Source organism: Melozone crissalis, unplaced genomic scaffold, assembly GCF_028551555.1.
Source record: "Melozone crissalis strain CALT ecotype California unplaced genomic scaffold, PUWL_Pcris_2 ptg000041l_1, whole genome shotgun sequence".
NCBI classification, from domain to species: Eukaryota; Metazoa; Chordata; class Aves; order Passeriformes; family Passerellidae; genus Melozone; species Melozone crissalis.
Genome location: NW_026535819.1, coordinates 3,861,206 through 3,878,355, shown reverse-complemented (window position 1 = coordinate 3,878,355; position 17,150 = coordinate 3,861,206). Strand labels below are relative to the sequence as shown.

At 46.2% G+C, this 17,150-nt stretch overlaps 2 protein-coding genes across 4 annotated transcripts; one reads left to right on the top strand and one right to left on the bottom strand.

Annotated features, from left to right (window-relative positions):
• The first annotated feature begins 11 nt into the window (after positions 1 to 11).
• On the top strand, positions 12 to 3,035 carry SURF2 (surfeit 2). The gene is made up of 6 exons (XM_054284233.1): positions 12 to 127; positions 527 to 681; positions 903 to 1,006; positions 1,414 to 1,605; positions 2,145 to 2,296; positions 2,937 to 3,035. Exons 1-6 carry the CDS (start codon positions 20 to 22, stop codon positions 3,018 to 3,020), a joined length of 795 nt encoding a protein of 264 aa, XP_054140208.1. The 5' UTR covers positions 12 to 19; the 3' UTR covers positions 3,021 to 3,035.
• A 1,902-nt stretch (positions 3,036 to 4,937) lies between these two features.
• On the bottom strand, positions 4,938 to 17,007 carry SURF4 (surfeit 4). Of its 3 annotated transcripts, XM_054284082.1 has the most exons (6): positions 16,901 to 17,007; positions 9,889 to 10,075; positions 8,841 to 8,917; positions 8,210 to 8,253; positions 7,108 to 7,294; positions 4,938 to 6,424 (listed from the first exon to the last, which is right to left on the bottom strand). In XM_054284082.1, exons 1-6 carry the CDS (start codon positions 16,946 to 16,948, stop codon positions 6,158 to 6,160), a joined length of 810 nt encoding a protein of 269 aa, XP_054140057.1. In that variant the 5' UTR covers positions 16,949 to 17,007; the 3' UTR covers positions 4,938 to 6,157. The 3 variants fall into 3 exon arrangements, with proteins under 3 accessions (XP_054140057.1, XP_054140060.1, XP_054140058.1); XM_054284085.1 differs by lacking the exons at positions 9,889 to 10,075; positions 16,901 to 17,007 and adding an exon at positions 9,811 to 9,865; XM_054284083.1 differs by lacking the exons at positions 9,889 to 10,075; positions 16,901 to 17,007 and adding an exon at positions 9,736 to 9,761.
• Between the last annotated feature and the right edge of the window lie 143 nt (positions 17,008 to 17,150).

Sequence of the window (17,150 nt, the reverse complement as noted above, 5' to 3'; positions counted from 1 at the left end):
CCGGGCCCGGCCCCTCGCGATGGCGGCGCCGGGTCCGGGCGGCAGCGCGGCCGTGCCGGAGGTGCCCGAGGCGGAGCGGCTGTTCCTGAGGCAGCACCCGCTGCTCAGCCCCGCGGGGCCGGGCAAGGTGCGGCCGTGGGAGGGCTGTGAGGGCTGGGGGGCACCGAGAAGGTCCTGAGGGGATGGGGCCGTGATGGGGACGGCACCGCGTGGTACCCGATGGGCTCGGCCCCAGCCAGCTCCTGCCCCGAGGGGTTTGTCCGGCCCTGTCTGTCCTGCCCTCCCCAGCCCGGGGATGGATGCGGGAAGGGTGATCAGACATTGGAAGGGGCCGCCCAGGGAGGTGGTGGAGTCCCCATGCCTGGAGAAGCACTGGACGTGGCACTCAGTGCCATGGTGTGGTTGACAAGGTGGGGATCGGTCACAGGTTGGACTCGATGATCTCAGAAGTTCTTTTCAGCCGAATGGACTCTGAGATTGAGTGGGACAAACCCCTGGGTTTCCTGACCATTAATGTGTTTTTCAGGTGAGGTGCAAGCTGACAGGACACGAGCTGCCCTGTCGCCTGTCGGAGCTGCAGGCTTACACCAGCGGCAAGAAGTACCAGCGGCTCATAAAGGCAGCCAGGGAGTTCGACTATGGCACGTTTGAGCCCCACATAGTGCCCAGCACGAAGAATTTGTACGTATTCTCCCTCCTGTGTAGTGCTTTATACTTTGTTCAATCTCAGACATAAAGTAATTGGGCTTTACAAAGCTCTTAGGTCTTTATGGATTTGGGGAGACTGGGAAAAGCTTCATAAAGTATTTATCAACTTTGAGTAACTTGCAGTGCTTGTGAGTGAAAAGTTCTGAAGTCATGCACACTTTAACTCTGTTGCTGGTCCTTTCTGTGTCTGTCAGACACCAGCTGTTCTGCAAACTCACCCTCAGACACATCAACAAACTTCCAGAGCACGTCCTGCGTCACGTTCAAGGGAAACGCTACCAGAAGGCCCTGAAAACGTGTAAGTCGCTTTTCTGGAGCTGTACCAGGCAGCATTTCTTTCCTGAGCTGTTGAGATTCTAGTATCTCTGAGGTGGGTGGGACACTTTGTTTAAATTGACAGCAGTGTGTTATTATGTGTCCTCCTCAGCTAGGAAGGAAGGTCTCTGATATAGGGGTTAATTGGCTTCTAGCAAATACCTTGGAACATCCTTCTGTAAGACGATCAGCTGTGAAACTCACCCAGGGAGTGTGATTTGTGTGTCCAGCACAACCTGTGTTAACATCTTCCCTGGTCCATAGTGTCACTGTAGATGTATATTTGGAGCATGCTGGACTTTTGAGTTGCATTTCCAACAAGCTTGAGCTGGGAATGGGAGGACTCAGGGGCTGGGCAGCTGCTCAGTGCTGCCTGACCCTCTCTCTCAGATGAGGAATGCCAGAAGGAAGGAGTGGAGTACGTCCCTGCCTGCCTGAGACAGAAGAAGCAGCGGGCACAGCACCCTGATGACCAAACAAATGGGAGCAAGCAGCCTCACAGGAAAGAGGAGTTTTGGGAGCCAAAATCCAGTGAAGAGGATGGAGAGGACACAGACGACAGCATGAGTGACCTGTACCCACGTGAGTGAGAACCTTGGTGACATCCATGTCCTCAAGGGAGTTGCTTGGTTAGTTGTCTGCTGCTTTCTTTACACTGCTGCTGATGCTGGTGTGCCAGAGGCACCTGACTTCATCCAGTTGAGAGTCCTTGGGTTTTGGAAAAGCTTACCTCCACCAAATAAGAAATAATTGATGCTAATAACGAGTTGGATTGTGCAAGGTGTGAGGGAAGGGATACAAAATCTGCTGGGATTTGCTGTTTTAAGAATCTCCACTTTCCACGTTTCTCGGCAAATCTTTGACAGAAGGTGGTCAGGGTGTTCTCCTGACTTAGATGTGGAGGTGCCAATCCATCTTGTAACACATGGCACCACCTGTGCTGACATTCCCAGAATGGGAACAGAAAGAGCACCATGGCACATTTCCAATAAACACCAGCATGTTTATTTCCCAAGTATTTCAGTAGTGACACGTGGTGACTGGAAGCAGCTTTAAAGCAAAGTGAGGGGAGGCAGAGCCTGTGTGCACAGGGAACTGATTTTGAGCTGAATCTTTTTTAGCTGCACTCTTCACCGAAAAAAACCCAGCAGCTGCAGAGAGCACAAAGGGCAGCGATGACTTTGTGACAGACAGCGAGGACGATGGCACCAAGCAGAACGGAGAGCACGGGGCAAGGAGGGACGGCAGCAGAGCAGCTGGCAAGAGAGGAAAGGTGGGAGTCATCCTCTGCCTGCAGCAGCAGGGGGTGTGGAGCTGGGATGCCAGCCCGTAGGTGTGCCAGCTATTCCTGTCTGGGAACCAGCAGAAGGTGCAAAGCTGCTCAGAATAGATTTTTCCCTGTGTGCCAGACAGCGACTTGCATCCCAAGGTGTGAATTCCTGCCATATTTATGGCAATATTTATCCTGGCTAGGGAGTGAGGGATGTTCCTGCCTGTACAAAGAGCTCATCTAGGGTGGGATCCTGCCCCACAACATCAGAGAAGGAAAGCTGATGTGTGTCCTGTGGGTTCTGTAATTGTTCTTCAAATACACAAAAAATTTAACTGTTTTGTAGTCACAGAGTCCCTCTAGACCATTTTTCTGCCACTGCTTTACTTTATAAATGTGTCAAAGTAGAAAGTGAGGGCTGGATAAAGTTAGGATTCATTGCTGCAGGGAGCCTGTCAGTTTGTACCTAATGAAACCATCAGAAAGGGCTGCTGAGCTGCAGGATCCTGGCTCCATGGGCAGACTTGGGCTCATTCTGGCTGTTGAAGGAGATCACACTCAGTTTCTGTTTAAGCTGTCACAGGCAAGGCTTGATCTGCATGTTGGAAATAAGCTGATTAACTTTTTTTTTTTTTCCCTACAGAAACAGACAGGCCCTTTAAAGAAGAAATTCAAGAGCCATCATCGAAAACCCAAAAACTTCAAGAAAGCAACCAACGGGAAATAAATTTTATGATAAATACCTGGACTGAAGCCTGTTGTGTAACAATTCCAGTGGGAGCACAGGATGAAGTGTCTGCTCATTCCAGTTAACTCTTAAAGGTGTGGAGGGGAATAATGGGGTGGATTTAAGTTGCATTCCAAGAGCTTCAAGCCAGCCCCACACCAAGGGAAGGATGTCTGCTGCAGGCAAGTCCAGAGCTCAGTTTTATACAGAAATCTGGTTTTTCTTAGGCAAGAAAGCAGAGCAGCTCAGCTCAGTTTCTAACAGAAAGCTGATTTTCTTAGGCAAGAAAGCACAGCAGCTCAGCTGAGTTTTTTACAGAAAGCTGATTTTTCTTAGGCAGGAAAGCAGAGCAGCTCAACTCAGTTTTTTACAGAAAGCTGGTTTTTCTTAGGCAGGAAAGCACAGCAGCTCAGCTGAGTTTTTTACAGAAAGCTGGTTTTTCTTGGGCAGGAAAGCACAGGAGCATCACCAGCCACACACGCCAAGTGGATACAAAGATGCCATTGTTTTATTTTGATTGTTTTCAAAAATCAAAACATTTTCAAACACAACTAAGGTACAAAATACAGCATAAAATGAGAATTTATACTTATTTCTTTTTTTTTTTTTTTCCACATAGAAAGCAAAAATATATTCAGAATGAATTCCAGAACACTTTGCAGAGCCAATTGGTAGCTGACATCCTGCTTGTGAGAGCTTCTCAGCCATGGGGAGAGGTCACTGAATTTCTGGGAGATGCACAAGTACAGCAGTGTATGTAGGAAAACCAGAATCTTCTGCATCAGGACTCACAGTTAATAAGTCTGCACGTTGTGCTGCCTAGAAGTATCTGATAATGCCCTCCACCTAACTGTGCCCCTGGAATACTGAAATATTCCTGCTGCAGGGGACAGCAACAGTTCCTTTTCTAGGGTCTTGTGTTGGAAAGGGGACTTGATTTTTGCAGAGGAAACTGGTCAATGTTTCAGACTAGTCTGTCATCCAGCTCCTTAGTTAGACAGGACACAAGGAAGTTGAGAAAGACAAGGGGCTACTTGCAGGAGTAGTTTGTGTCATTTATAAATACTATGAACATCAACAGCAGTTCAGGTATGTGAGAGTGGCTGCCTTGATCAGTCTAGAACCGTTGTAAGACCTGCAGTGGAACAGTGAAACCTCCTGTGCTGCAGATCTGGCACTGAAAGGACCAGTGTGTTCAGCCAGGAAGAGTCAGGAACACAGAACACTGAGGTGAAGATTTGAAGATTTCTCTTGCAAAACTTCCATGAAGAGAAAGCCATCAGTGACCTGACCTTAATGCTGAATTCCCCTCCCATCAATCTGGACATGGGGGTTGGACTAGGTGATCTCCAGAGGTCCCTTCCAACCCTAATTATTAATTATTAGGAGATAGCAACTGGTTTCCTCCAGCAGCAGCAGCACATCTTGCCCTTACAGAGGCTATCATCCCCTTAAGATGATGAAATCACTGGTTTAACTTTCAACAGTGCTCTTCTATTTTGCATTAGTTTTTTCAGCCCAGTTTTCTCTCCTAAAAAGCAACTGTTTAACTGAACTGTCCAGGTGAGTGTCCTTATCAGGAGACCCTGGGGAACAGCTCCCACTGGAGATGTTCAGCTGAATTCCTCCTTGAACAAAGAGGGGAGGCAACAGAGCAAGGAATCAGTGTAATGGCAGGAAGTTGGTAGGGCTCATGCTGTCTAGAATTCCTCCACAATCTAGTGAAACAGGTTCACACCTAGTTGACTAAAAGAGGACACAAAGCCTCCCCTGAGCAGCACTGAGCATGGTCATGGCACAGAGGTCGTGGCACTGAGAAGCCAAACAGGGCCTTCCTCTCCTCACCCTCCTGAGCTCCTCCCAGGGAAGGTTCACCCCTGGCTGCTTCTCCACTGCCCAGGCTTTGTACTCCCATAACCGTTTGCAGAGTTGGGAACTGGGGCCACTTGCACACTTCTTGCACAGCTCAGGGTGCTCTGAGGTGGCAGAGGAGGATTTCTGAGCTCTCTGTCCTGGAGAGCTCAGCAGCCCAGCTCTTCAATCAGCTGGGACTCTTGCAGCCAAGAGACTGACAGAAGTGAATCTAAGAAGCAAAGACTACAGATCAGGAGATTGACTGCTCTCATCTGGCAAGTACTGAGTGCACAGAAAAGGGGAGTTTCTGTAATTCTCAAGACATTTTCACCATTAACCTGCAATTCAAATATGAATTTGGGGTATATATGGATGGAAGCTGGTTAATAGCAGAAAGGAGCTTGTATTAGGGAACCTGCAGCACAACTTGGCTCCCTTCTTGGGAATTCAGGAAGGGCAACTTTTGGGGAAAGAATGTAGAATAAAGAATTCTTTTGGCACAGAATTTTCACAGAATCTAACATTCTGTCTCTTCAGGATTATCTCCCCCACTTCCTTTAAATCTGATTAGCAATACAGGATTCATGATTAACAATACAGGATTTCCCCCTGTTCCCCTCAAGGGCAGAACTGGGACATGTTAGAAAACCCTCTCCCTTTTCTTACCCAGAAAGGAGTACAACTACTTCCAGGGTTTTCTTTTTGCTTTCTGTTCAGGAGCAGGAAAGACCCTTCCCTGCTGAGCAAAAGGGAATTACAGGCCTCTGAGCAGCAAAATAACAGTGATTTTCTATTTTCTGGATTTTCTTTGATGCTGCTTTCCACCTTGATAAGCAATGCTATAACCAGCCATGGAACTCCTTATGCACAAGACAGTTTTGATAAGGGCAAGAAAGGGGATCCACTTTTTTAGTTATAGCTACAACCCAACACCACACTGAATGATCCAGCTGTATCTGCTCACCTTTCTGCAAATTTTAAGACATTGCTGACACTCCAGACAGCAACTGTTTTACTGCAATTCACTGAAGCATCAGCAAAATGCAGGTTTCCTTGGGTTAGTTCCAAATCTAGGAAGTTAGAATAAGCCTAGGCAACATTCCTTGAAGAAATAGGATTTTATCTATTGTATTACTGGTGCCACAGTAAATCAAATTCAAAACATCTGTGCCTTTTATAGGAAGGGGGCATGTACGTGTAAAATGCTGGCAGTTTTTGTTGAATCCATAGAGAATCAGTTCTGGACTTAGTACAGTATGTCCCAAGAAGTGTTGCTATTCCTGTTACCACTCTTTTTTCTTCTCATCCATGGAGACTCCACCAGGACCCAGTGCAACCACGAGGAGGAGCCCTCCAATGACAGACATGGTCTGGAAGAAATCGTATTTGAGGAAGTCGTGCATGGGCTTGTAGGCTGGGACGGTCCAGAAGGCATTGAAGTAGATGTTGATGCCAAAGAGCCAGATGACCAGAGTCAAGGCAGCCAGCTTAGTCTTGAAGCCAATTGCCACCAAGATAATCAGGGCTGTGCCCACAATGTTCTGCAGAATCTGCAAGGAAAAAAGCCATGAAAAAAGCCATTTACTCATACTGTTCTTAAATAGTTACACCAAAAATCAAAATAAAATAAAAACAGATACACCAGAGCAGAGTTTTTAAATAGATGCAGAGCTTGGATAAGTTCAGTTGTCATGGCACAGGTAACCTAATATTATTTTCTGAAGTATTAATTTTTGTCACTGACATCTTTTAAGAAAAATCCTTTTGCTAGGATCCTTTCTCCTGAGAAGCTGAGAGGCCTTAGAAACAAAATGTAAACAATAATTATCTGCTGCTGTGGAATGCAACAGGTGCATCTGGGATTGGTCTCATGTGGTTGTTTTTAATTAATGGCCAATCACAGTCAGCTGGCTCAGACTCTCTGATCAGTCACAAGATTTTATTCTCATTCCTTTCTATTCCTTTCAAGCCTTCTCATGAAATCCTTTTTTCTATTCTTTTAGTATAGTTTTAATATACCATTTTCTTTTAATATAATATATACCATAAAATAATAAATCAGCCTTCTGAAACATGGAGTCAAGATTTTCATATGTTCCTTCATCCTGGAACCCCTGCAAACACCACCACAAATTTTACTTAGAGATTTCAATTGAGCAGATCCTGCAGCCCACCTGGGCACTGGTGCTACATTCTAGTTGCTCAATTCATACTTTAATACCGAAATACTTACAGAAAAGAAGTTCATGTCAAAGTGTAGCAGTGTCATGAACATGAGGACGAGCAGCACACGCCCCCCCAGCTGCATGTACTGTTTTGGGGAGCTCTCCCTCATGGTGGGGACACCAGCAAACATGCTCTTCCCCTCCGAGCGGGACTCAGCCAGAAGCAGCAGCAAGCCTCCCCCAAGGGCAAGATTCCTACACAAATGGGGAAAAAGGAAGAAAAAAAAAAGCAGTTTAGTACAGCTTGCACTGATCTATATCTGCAAAGTCTTATCTGACAATTTCAGTGAGATAATGTGAGAGTGAGGAGTGACTTGCTGTGCACTGTGGGATGTGTTGGTCTGTGTTAGACTTTCCAGCCCCAGCAGCACTGAGCACAGCCAGCATTTGTGGGAACACAGCCTGCCAGGGAAGTCCAGCACCCACCACCCAGGCACAGTTGCTTCAGGGGCTGTTACAACACAAATTTCGTTGTGTTTGAGTTATTCTGTACCTCAGGTTTAGCCATATATGCCAAAGTAGTTCAGAGGTTGCTTTGAGAAAACAGAGCAGCAGCACTGCTGGGAAGTTACACATTGACAGGGCTGTAGTAAGCCCAGAGTGCAGCTCCTGTGCTGGCCTCCCCTCACAGGGGTGCAAAGGCAACAGCCAGCCATCACTCAGGGCCTGACAGGAAAGCTCATGTTTAGAATCTTGTCTTCTCCTTAGGGAAGGTGTTAAGAGGTTTAAAATCCCAGAAACCGCTCCAGTGACCACGTGCTGAAGTTTTCACAGAAAATGGCTTCAGTCATGCAGAAGCAGAGTTGCTATTTTAGCCATTTAGGAAATAAAAGCAACTCTGATCAAGTGTAAACAGTTGGTTGAGATCTCAGCCAGGTTAGCAGCAGAAGCACTTGGATCCTAGAGGGTTAGGATTAGTCTTTCCCTTCCTGAGCCTGCTGCCTACTATTTAAACACCCTGATTTTTTCAGGAGCTATCATTTCTTCTTCAATGTAAATGGATCACTTGTAAAATCTTTCTAATAAATATTATGTACAAATGTCACTTCCTCTGCCCCCAATTGTCAGTTTTCATTCTGTTTCCATAAAAACTTCCAGAAGCAGGCATACCTCATCAAGAACTTCAGGTCCCATAGAATGCTGTATGCAATAGTCTAGGCAAAGAATAAAACAGGTTAAAACACCATATAAATGACACTGAAGTACTGAATTTCTGTAAATCTCAAGTCTGTATCAGCAACAGCACAATTTGATTATAAATACAATACAGTGAGGGAAACAAGGTAATTACATCAGTGTGGTAATGAGTCTATGTAATACAGGGAAGGGAAGGCAGAATTTGATTTGTGCTTTAGGACCCCCAAAATTCCCTGGTTTTTAGGGGAAGGATGCTACTAGATAGGATCCTTTGTGATAGGAACACAGCTAAAGGCCAAAGCAACTGCAAATTCCACATCTGGCTCATTAAGTGACATCCAGGTAAATTGCCAGTTACTTCTGCTAAATTGGTCAAGGTCAAGTATTGAATGAATGTCTCCAAGCTGACTAATTGCAATTACATTATTGGGCACATCAGGAGAACAGAAGCAGCAAAATAGTTCAATGCCATCAAGGACTGGCACTAAGCCAGGCTGGAGAAAAATTCCAGGGTTGCAAGTTATATTTAAACATTTGGGAGTATTGGGGCTAAGAGAGATTTGAAAGGTACAGTTTAGAAGGGATGAAGATTTAAGCCTCCTACCTGTAATGCTATAATTCCAAACAGTCCAAAGCAGGCATATTGCACAAAGTTCCTACTCAGCACCAGGATACAGCCACCTGAGGTGGGGAAATTGAACACAGTTACACTTGGAAAAGCTCCTGCAGGAATGCTAACTTGGATTTTCCTTTTTCTTTTGTGAGATAACTGTTAGGGCCATCATGCTTTTTATTCCTTGTCCTTAAAAGGATAAAACCCAAAACCTTTCTCAAAACTTCCATCAGAAAGCACCAACAGCTTTTGTCACTTTAACTGGCAACTGCATTAAATTAAGGTGACTCTACAAAAAATAGTGAGGGCAAAAAATCTAAATCAAGACAAGAAATTGGCAATCAGGAACAGTAAATCAGGGGCATAATATAAACAGAGCAGGATTTTTCCTCTCTCCTGAAGGAAAGGCTGTTCTGACAGCCTGAACCTACCCAGCAGTGCACTCCTTCTGGGATTATTTTGATTCCTGGGTTTTGGAAAAATTTCCGACACAAGCACCTCACTCAGGCTTAAATGCACCCAGGGTAAGATTTTGCCTTGGAGATGAATGCCCATAAAAACAGGAGGCTGAGAAAGCCTCAACATTGCCCTGTTTAAAAGAACAGGAATATTTAATTTGGAGCACTCTGGGTGTGGCTTACATGGATGCATGTACAGAACTGAAACCAGATTGACCTGATGGATTCTTGGCATCTGTGACTCAGAGGCAGCGTGTCACAAGAAGCTCTCTATGACTGCTTCCAGGAAAGGCTGAAGCAAGTCAATTCAGAGCTCTTTCCAATTCACTCAGCCCATGTAGTACTATCATTTCTGAGCTGTCACGAGCTATCAGGAAATCAGTGAGGAATCCCACACTGCCATGATTAACAGCCCCAGAGGCACTTACTCAGCTGCCCAAAGAGGTTGAGGATCACAAAGATGGGAGGCCAGGATGTAGCTACAGTTCCAGCCCCAGAGGCACTTAGCTGCCCAAAGAGGTTGAGGATGACAAAGATGGAGGCCAGGATGTAGCTACAGTTCCAGCCCCAGAGTCACTTACTCAGCTGCCCAAAGAGGTTCAGGATGACAAAGATGGAGGCCAGGAAGTAGCCACAGTTCCACGTGCCATCGATGTAGTCCCTCTGCTCACTCCACTGGAACCACATGCGGATGCCATCCTCCAGGAAGGTGCTGATCAGGCACAGCCGGGCCACGTGGGGCAGGTACTGCTTGGTCACCCTCAGGAACTGCAGGGACACACAGGGCATTAGCAGGGAAGGCAGGGGAAGGGACACTGCAGGGATAACACAGCCCTGCTCTCTGCACACTGACATCAGCAGTTCTCATGCACTCAGGGTCACCGACATCCAGAGAGAAACTGGGACTTGGATTTAATGAAATGCTTCTTCACACACAGCAGGGGAAACCTGCTGGCATTCTCCACTGGACTAGGAGTTGGAAAAAAAGCAGAATCCAGCAGCACATTTCTGTGTAACAGGAACTGTGCTTTGATGGAGCTCACACTAATGAAGGCTGACCTTGGTTTTAGTTTCTCTATCTCAGGGTTTCACGTTACAGCTCAGCTATCAGATAGCCCAGAGCTGAAAGGGCAATCCTGCTCCCACCCCTGTGCTCAGGCACTCAGCACCCTGAACAACCCAGATTTAGGGAGCCAGGTTGAGAGAAGACAAATTCTGTACAAATTAAAAAAAAAAAGAACTAAATTATTTGCCAAACTCCCTCCAACAGCTCAGTGCAAACAAAGCACATGTACTTCAGCAGCAGCAGATCTTAGCTCCACACAACCCCTGCATGGAACTGCACTGTCTGTCCTCTGGGCAGGTTTTCACTTCCATTCAAAGGAGCATCCTCTGCAGAAAGGAAACAGAGGTTTACAGCCACAGTTCAGTGCAGTGGTTAAAAGGAAATGATATCATCATGCAACAGATGCTGAGCTTCAGTTTTTGGGAATGGAAGATGTATCTGGGCCCCCTTCATCTTGCAGGCTCCTGGATCAGTTTTCTCTGTAATTACAACAATTAAAGGAACAAACACAAAATTGCCAGAGTCTAAAGGGTTGTGTTCTATAGGGCTGTGGGGTGCACAGGAAAGCTTACTGCCTCTGGGTAAGGACAAGTGTGTAATTGCCAACCCATTTTCCAGGCAGCACTGGTTATTACTTAATTGAGACTTCCAGCAGGAAGGAGACAAAAGCCACTTCTGACAGTTTATTCCTGCCAGCAGCAATCAATCAGTCAATACTAAAAGCTATGCAAATGACAAGCCTAGCTCACTGTGCAATTACAGATTATCACAAGCAAAAAAAAAATCAGCAAACATCCTTAATGATCAATTAAATAGTTAATATTGGAACAAACTGCACTGTTGTACTACCTGTATCCAGAGTCTAAGGGTCAAAATTCACCTTAATCAAGAGCATTTTAAGTGCAGCTGTACTCTGCCTCCTGAAGGCTGCCACTTCAGGCTTTTTTTAAGCCATGTCAACAGTCGGATGAATGAGTCAGAAGAGAATTTCTGATCTTTGTCACTCACTGAATGAGACACACATGTTGGTTTACAGCTTTCCTCCCTCCTGGGTTTCACTGAGAGGTCGAGGAAACTTGCTGAGGAATACTAAGAGTAAAGTTCTTACAAACCAGAAGTCGTTTGTAAGATACAGAACAAAAACTTTGGTCTAGAAAGAAATGAAAGAAGACAAGTGCTGGGGATCTGTAAGGAAAGGATAAAAACAGTGCTGAAAGGCTGAAAAAAGCAGCAAAGAGACAACATCTTCCTCCAGGCCTCATCTTTGCTGTTTTGAAGTGGGAGTTGACCTCATTTTCCCCTTCCCTTGAACCATGAAGAGCACAGGTGAAGGATCCAAGAAGACATTTAACATTTACCTGTTCTCTTGGCACACACAGAGGGAATTTAACACTGGCTATTGAACACGAGTGCACACATCCAATGGGCTCCAGACAAGTCAGAGAAGCTGCAGCCCATGGCAGCTCCAGTGCTAAGCAACCTCAGAGCACACACAGCTCCTGGAGCTGCACTCAAATTAAACCCCTGCACACAGCAAACTCAAATAAAATTCAGAAACAGCCTGTGGGAACAAAAAGCCAAGCCAAAGGAACCAGGAGATCCAGAGAGAAAGGAAAAGAACAACTACAGCACAACTATAGGAAGAGAATGTAATAGGCATCAAGTGATCTCACAATTAGAGGATCTGGGTGTAAATCACTCCAATAATTTAATTAAAGATGGAACAAATGACAAGAAACAGGAGAGCTCCAGCAGTGGGACTCAGTGAACAGCACCAGGCACCCTGGGCCTGGCCCTGCACAGCACCAGCACTGTGAGGCTCAAAAGCTGCACCCTGAGCCCACTTCCTTTCAGATTCACACAGATAAAGTGGCACACATGGGAAAATTGCAGTTTGATATGTGCAACTAAGAAATGGGACCTGAAACACACCCAAATCCAAATCCACTGATGGAGGTGGCAGCAATAAACTCACAACATTAAAAACTACAGGGCTTTTTCTACTCTGGGCTCAACTGCTCCCCACATGTGCTGTCTCCTTGAAAGGGATGAAACATCATGAGAAAAGACAAGAAAATGCTAAATAAAACTATTTTAAAGAAGAAGAGCTGGTTGTGTGCTGGCAGCCAAGTCACTGACATATGCCAGAGGGGCTTTGTGTTGCCACTTCCCCCTCTAATGGGATTAGAAAGGCAAATATAGATTTAAATGCTCCTTTTAGTTTAACAACCAAAGATGTACAAGAAGATCCAGGGATCCCTCAATCAAAGCTCTGCTCAATCCCCCATTTTTCTAAAGGGGGACTGAAATTTTCAAAGCCATAAAGGCCTGACCAAAAGAGAGGCAATAAAATGATTCATTTGGACCCAACCTCCAACAGTTTCCAATTTGCTGAAAGTCCACTCTGTTTTGATAAAAGTGTATAAAGCATGGTACAATTACAGGTATTTCAAGTCCAATAAATGGACATGAGTTGGGAATTTTTGCAGGTATGTTCTGTCCAGGCATAAAGCTTTTTCCTGTGTATTCATGGATCAGGGAAATTCTGATTGTGGTGAGGAACAGCACACTGCTCATCTGTAGAGAAACCCTCCTGAGCTGCACAGCATTATTAGTCTGGAGCTTCTGATAAGGCATATCCCAAAAATCTTGGAAACTTTTAAGGAATTGCTTTGTCCTGGGACACCACTGATCATTCCTGGGAAAGGATGCTCAATCCACAGAGAAAAAAAATCACTTTTACCAGCTTGGATACATTCACTCAAAGAGATCCCACGCCAAAATCATAGGGACAGCAAAACCCATCACATTCATTAGTCCAGTGCCTACAAATACTGTAAAAAACTGGGAATAGCTTTCCCATTTATTTCCAAAGGCAGGAAGAGGGCTCTGACCCACTAGAGCATTGCCAGCAATATTAATTAGGTTCTTAATTGCAGGAAGATTTCTCAATGCTTTTCCCTTCTGTAGTGTGCTTTATAGCAATTCCCTTTTCCAAAAGGCTATTTATTAATGAAACCTTTAAAATGGTACTTTTAGTAATTTATTGCATTTTACTATCATTCTTCATGGGAAAATTTTTCCTCAGCCTAACCAGAACAGGCTACTTGGCTTATAATGATAAACAATCAGTGCATTGCCATGACAAAGTTTTGGAGAATATTTCCAAATTCAGTTTTTTTAATTTAACTGACAAAGTTCAGACTAACAATGAAATGTTTTCTTCTCCCTTCCATTTTCTGCAAAATAGGATATTGAGGACAAGAAATAAAGGGTTCAAACTGAAATGTAAGCTGGAAATTAGGGAGAAATTCCTCCTTGTGAGGATGCCCTGGCACAGGGTGCCCACAGAAGCTGTGGCTGCCCCATCCCTGGCAGTGCCCAAGGCCAGGTTGGACAGGGCTTGGAGCAACTTGGGAGAGTGGAAAATTCATTGCAAGGGGCAGAACAAGATGGGCTTTAAGGTCTCTTCTAACCCAAATGGTTCTGTGTTTCTATATCAGAATTATCTGGGCAAGATGTATCAGCATTTATCTTGGAAAATGAAATAAACTCCCCCAGTCTGGCTGTCCCTGCAGCCCTCTCACTGCTGTGCAATGACTCAATATTCTCCTTGCTTTTTTGTTCAGGAATCTTTTTTTTTTTTTTTTGAACAGCAGAAATGCCAAGCACCCACATTCCTAAGGATTTATTCCTACAGATTATTACAGACACTAGGGAAGTTGCCTGAGATCTGCTCCCTCTTAGGAAGGGATTACAAAGGAGAGACAATCCTAAACACTCTCTGCAGGCCCCAGATATAGCTATTTGCAGTACTTGGTGGCTCCACTGAAGGGGTTGCCAAGTAATACTTTAACAAAATCACTAAAAATCAGCTTAATTTCTGAGGATGTAAATTATTGAGTTAGTAACACTGCTGTTAGTGTTCCCTCACTGCAATTCTTCCCAGCTCAGAGCAGCCTATTAACACAATCTCACCCCCAGTATTGCCTCACTTCTCCTGAACATGGAGATAACTGAACCAAGTGGGGGAAAAAATCCTCAAATTTTTCTCCTGCCAGTTCAGCTCCCCAGTTCAATGAGAAAAGTGCTGGTGAGAGAGAAAAGGGGAATGCAGCCTTGGGAGAAGTAGGACAAGCCCTTTCACTGACAACTTAGCTGCCTGTGAGAGTGCACAGCTCACCTCTGGATTAAAGACACTCACTGCTGAGCATCCTGGCATCTAGGGCATAATTTGGTAATTCAAAGGGAAATTACAGTATCTGAGAAAAACTAAGCTCTGCTGTTTGAATTTAAGGAACAGATTATTCTTGCTTTTGTAAGAGACATTCAGGATTTGCTGATAAGCCATGGAATTAACTCTAACATTCTCCCACAGGGGTTTTATGCTACAGAAATTAAGGCTCATTATGTGTTGAGCACTAGTACAGAGAGTGGAAAAAGCAAGAATTTCACTGAGAATGCATTCAGCTCCCAGCACAGCCATTGTCCAGCCTCCACCAGGGGAGTTTCAACACAATTTCAGTCCAAACATTCCAAGTACTTTTTTTAATCCAAGATGAACTAACAGCTCCTGCAATGCCAAGTGTTAAGTTCACAATATATACCAAAGGTTAGTGTTTAGCAAGTCACTCCTACATTGGTGTGACACTGAGCTTTAGCAGCACAGACAGCCCTGAAAGTTCTGATTGAGCTACCAGGCAGAATTATCACAGCAGTTATTACTCAGAACACCATAAAAATTCTTTTGCAATCTGCTGGTAAGAGGAGCAAAACTCTAAATTCTGCAGCTTAAGGCAAGCCTCATCTTTAAACAGGATGTGGCCAAGCACAAGTGAGTTTGTGCCATTTAAAACTCACTTCAGGAGGAGGCAAACTTAAGCTGGACAAAAGAGCTTTCAGCAGAGTGAAAAAAGGGGTGTTAAGGACATCTAGAAATAACCCCACAGGAATAAATAGAGAGGTGTTATAAAAAGGTCAGGACAAGCGTTGCAAATTTTGGCAAGAAACGTGAACACTGCAGCGATGGTTTATTTCTTCTCTAAAGGAGCAAGAGGACAAGGTAAACAGAGAATGACCAAGGTAATCCAGATATTCCTTAAACTGAATATTCCACACATGACAAAAAGCTTTAATCTAAAACTCTAAATGGAGTTTTCCTTCTTCCATCCGGGGGTGGGGAGGAAGTGCAGAACAGGTTTTCCCAGTGAAATCAGTGAAAGACAGAGGCAGCACAGCCCCCTCAGAGCTGTGACGTGTTATCGTGCACCACACAACTCACACTAAATCACAGTGGTTGTAGAACCAGGCAGAATCAGATTTTCCAGCCAATTTGCTGAATATGATTACTTGCTGCTTCTCATTGTCGATTAGATGAATCACCATGACTGTGAAGATCTTTGCAACACCATCCCCAGCAGAGCAACTACTTACACTCAAAATAATCCTGTTGTCAGACATTGTAAGAGATCACAAACTTCTATTTAACAGAGAAATCACTCGGGCCTCCACTGAAATAAACGTAAGAAGGTTTACAAGACAACATCAGCTTGTTCGCTTTCCTTTTGCCCCAATCCTGAGCACAGCACCACGGTGCTGACCAACCTTTTCCAGTGTGGGCTTCCAGAAATACATCAGGATTTCATGAAATCACACAATGGTTTGGGTTGGAAAGACCCTAAAGTAAATTTTGTTCCAAACCTCGGACGTGGGCAGGGACACCTTCCACTAACCCAGGTTGCTCCAAGCCCTGTCCAGCCTGGCCTTGAACTCTTCCAGGGATCCAGGGGCAGCCACAGCTTCTCTGGCAGCCTGTACCCACCCTCACAGGGAGGAATTCGTCCCTAACAACCCCTGTCAGGTTGGATAACCCGGGCACTCTCCCATCCCTGCCAGCTCACACCGCTCCCCCACACCTCTCTGTGCCCTCTCCACCGGCCGGGAGGGCTCCTGCTCTCCTTCCATTTAATCCCTTCCCAGAGAAGGGCTGTCCCCAAGGAGAACGCGGTGTCCGAGGGCAGGGGCGGCCGCTGGGCCCGCGGCGGTGGGAGCCGGGCCCGGGGTACCCTCGGAAACAACTTACAGGAAACTTACAGGAAAGATGGAAACACAAACAGGCAATGAGAAGGCAAAGTAGACCGGTACACATCGAACGAGAGGAAACTTAGGCTGGGTATTGGGAAGGAATTCTCCTCTATGAGGCCGTGGCACAGAGAAGCCGTGGCTGCCCCTGGATCGCTGGCAGTGCCCAAGGCCAGGCTGGACCGTGCTTGGAGCAGCCTGAGCCAGGGGAAGGTGTCCCTGCCCATGGCAGGGGCTGAACGAGACGATCTTTAGGATCCCTTCCAGCCCAAACCACTGCACGGCTCCATAATTCCATACCCCCACCGCCCCGCCGCAGCGCGGCCCAGAGGCGGCAGCGACCCCGCCGCCATCCCGGCCTGCCTCGGCCGGGCCCCTCAGCGTGGCCCCACCGCACAAAGGCCGCCGGGCGGGCCCGGAGTGGGGGGAGGCGAGCGGGCACGCACCTGGTCGGCGAAGTCCTCGGCGGTGTTCATAATGTCGTTGTGGCCCATGGCGGGGCCCGGGCTGGCTCGGGGCGGGCGGGGCGGTGGCGGGGCCGGGCCGCGCTCGGTGCAGGCGCTGCCACGTCGGACGGGCCGGGCCTTGAAGGCGCCGCCGCGCCGGCGCGCGGGGGGCGGGGCCTCCGCGCTGGGACACGCCCCTAAGACACGCCCCTCAGCGCTATTAAAGGGGCCGCGCCCCCACCACACTCCT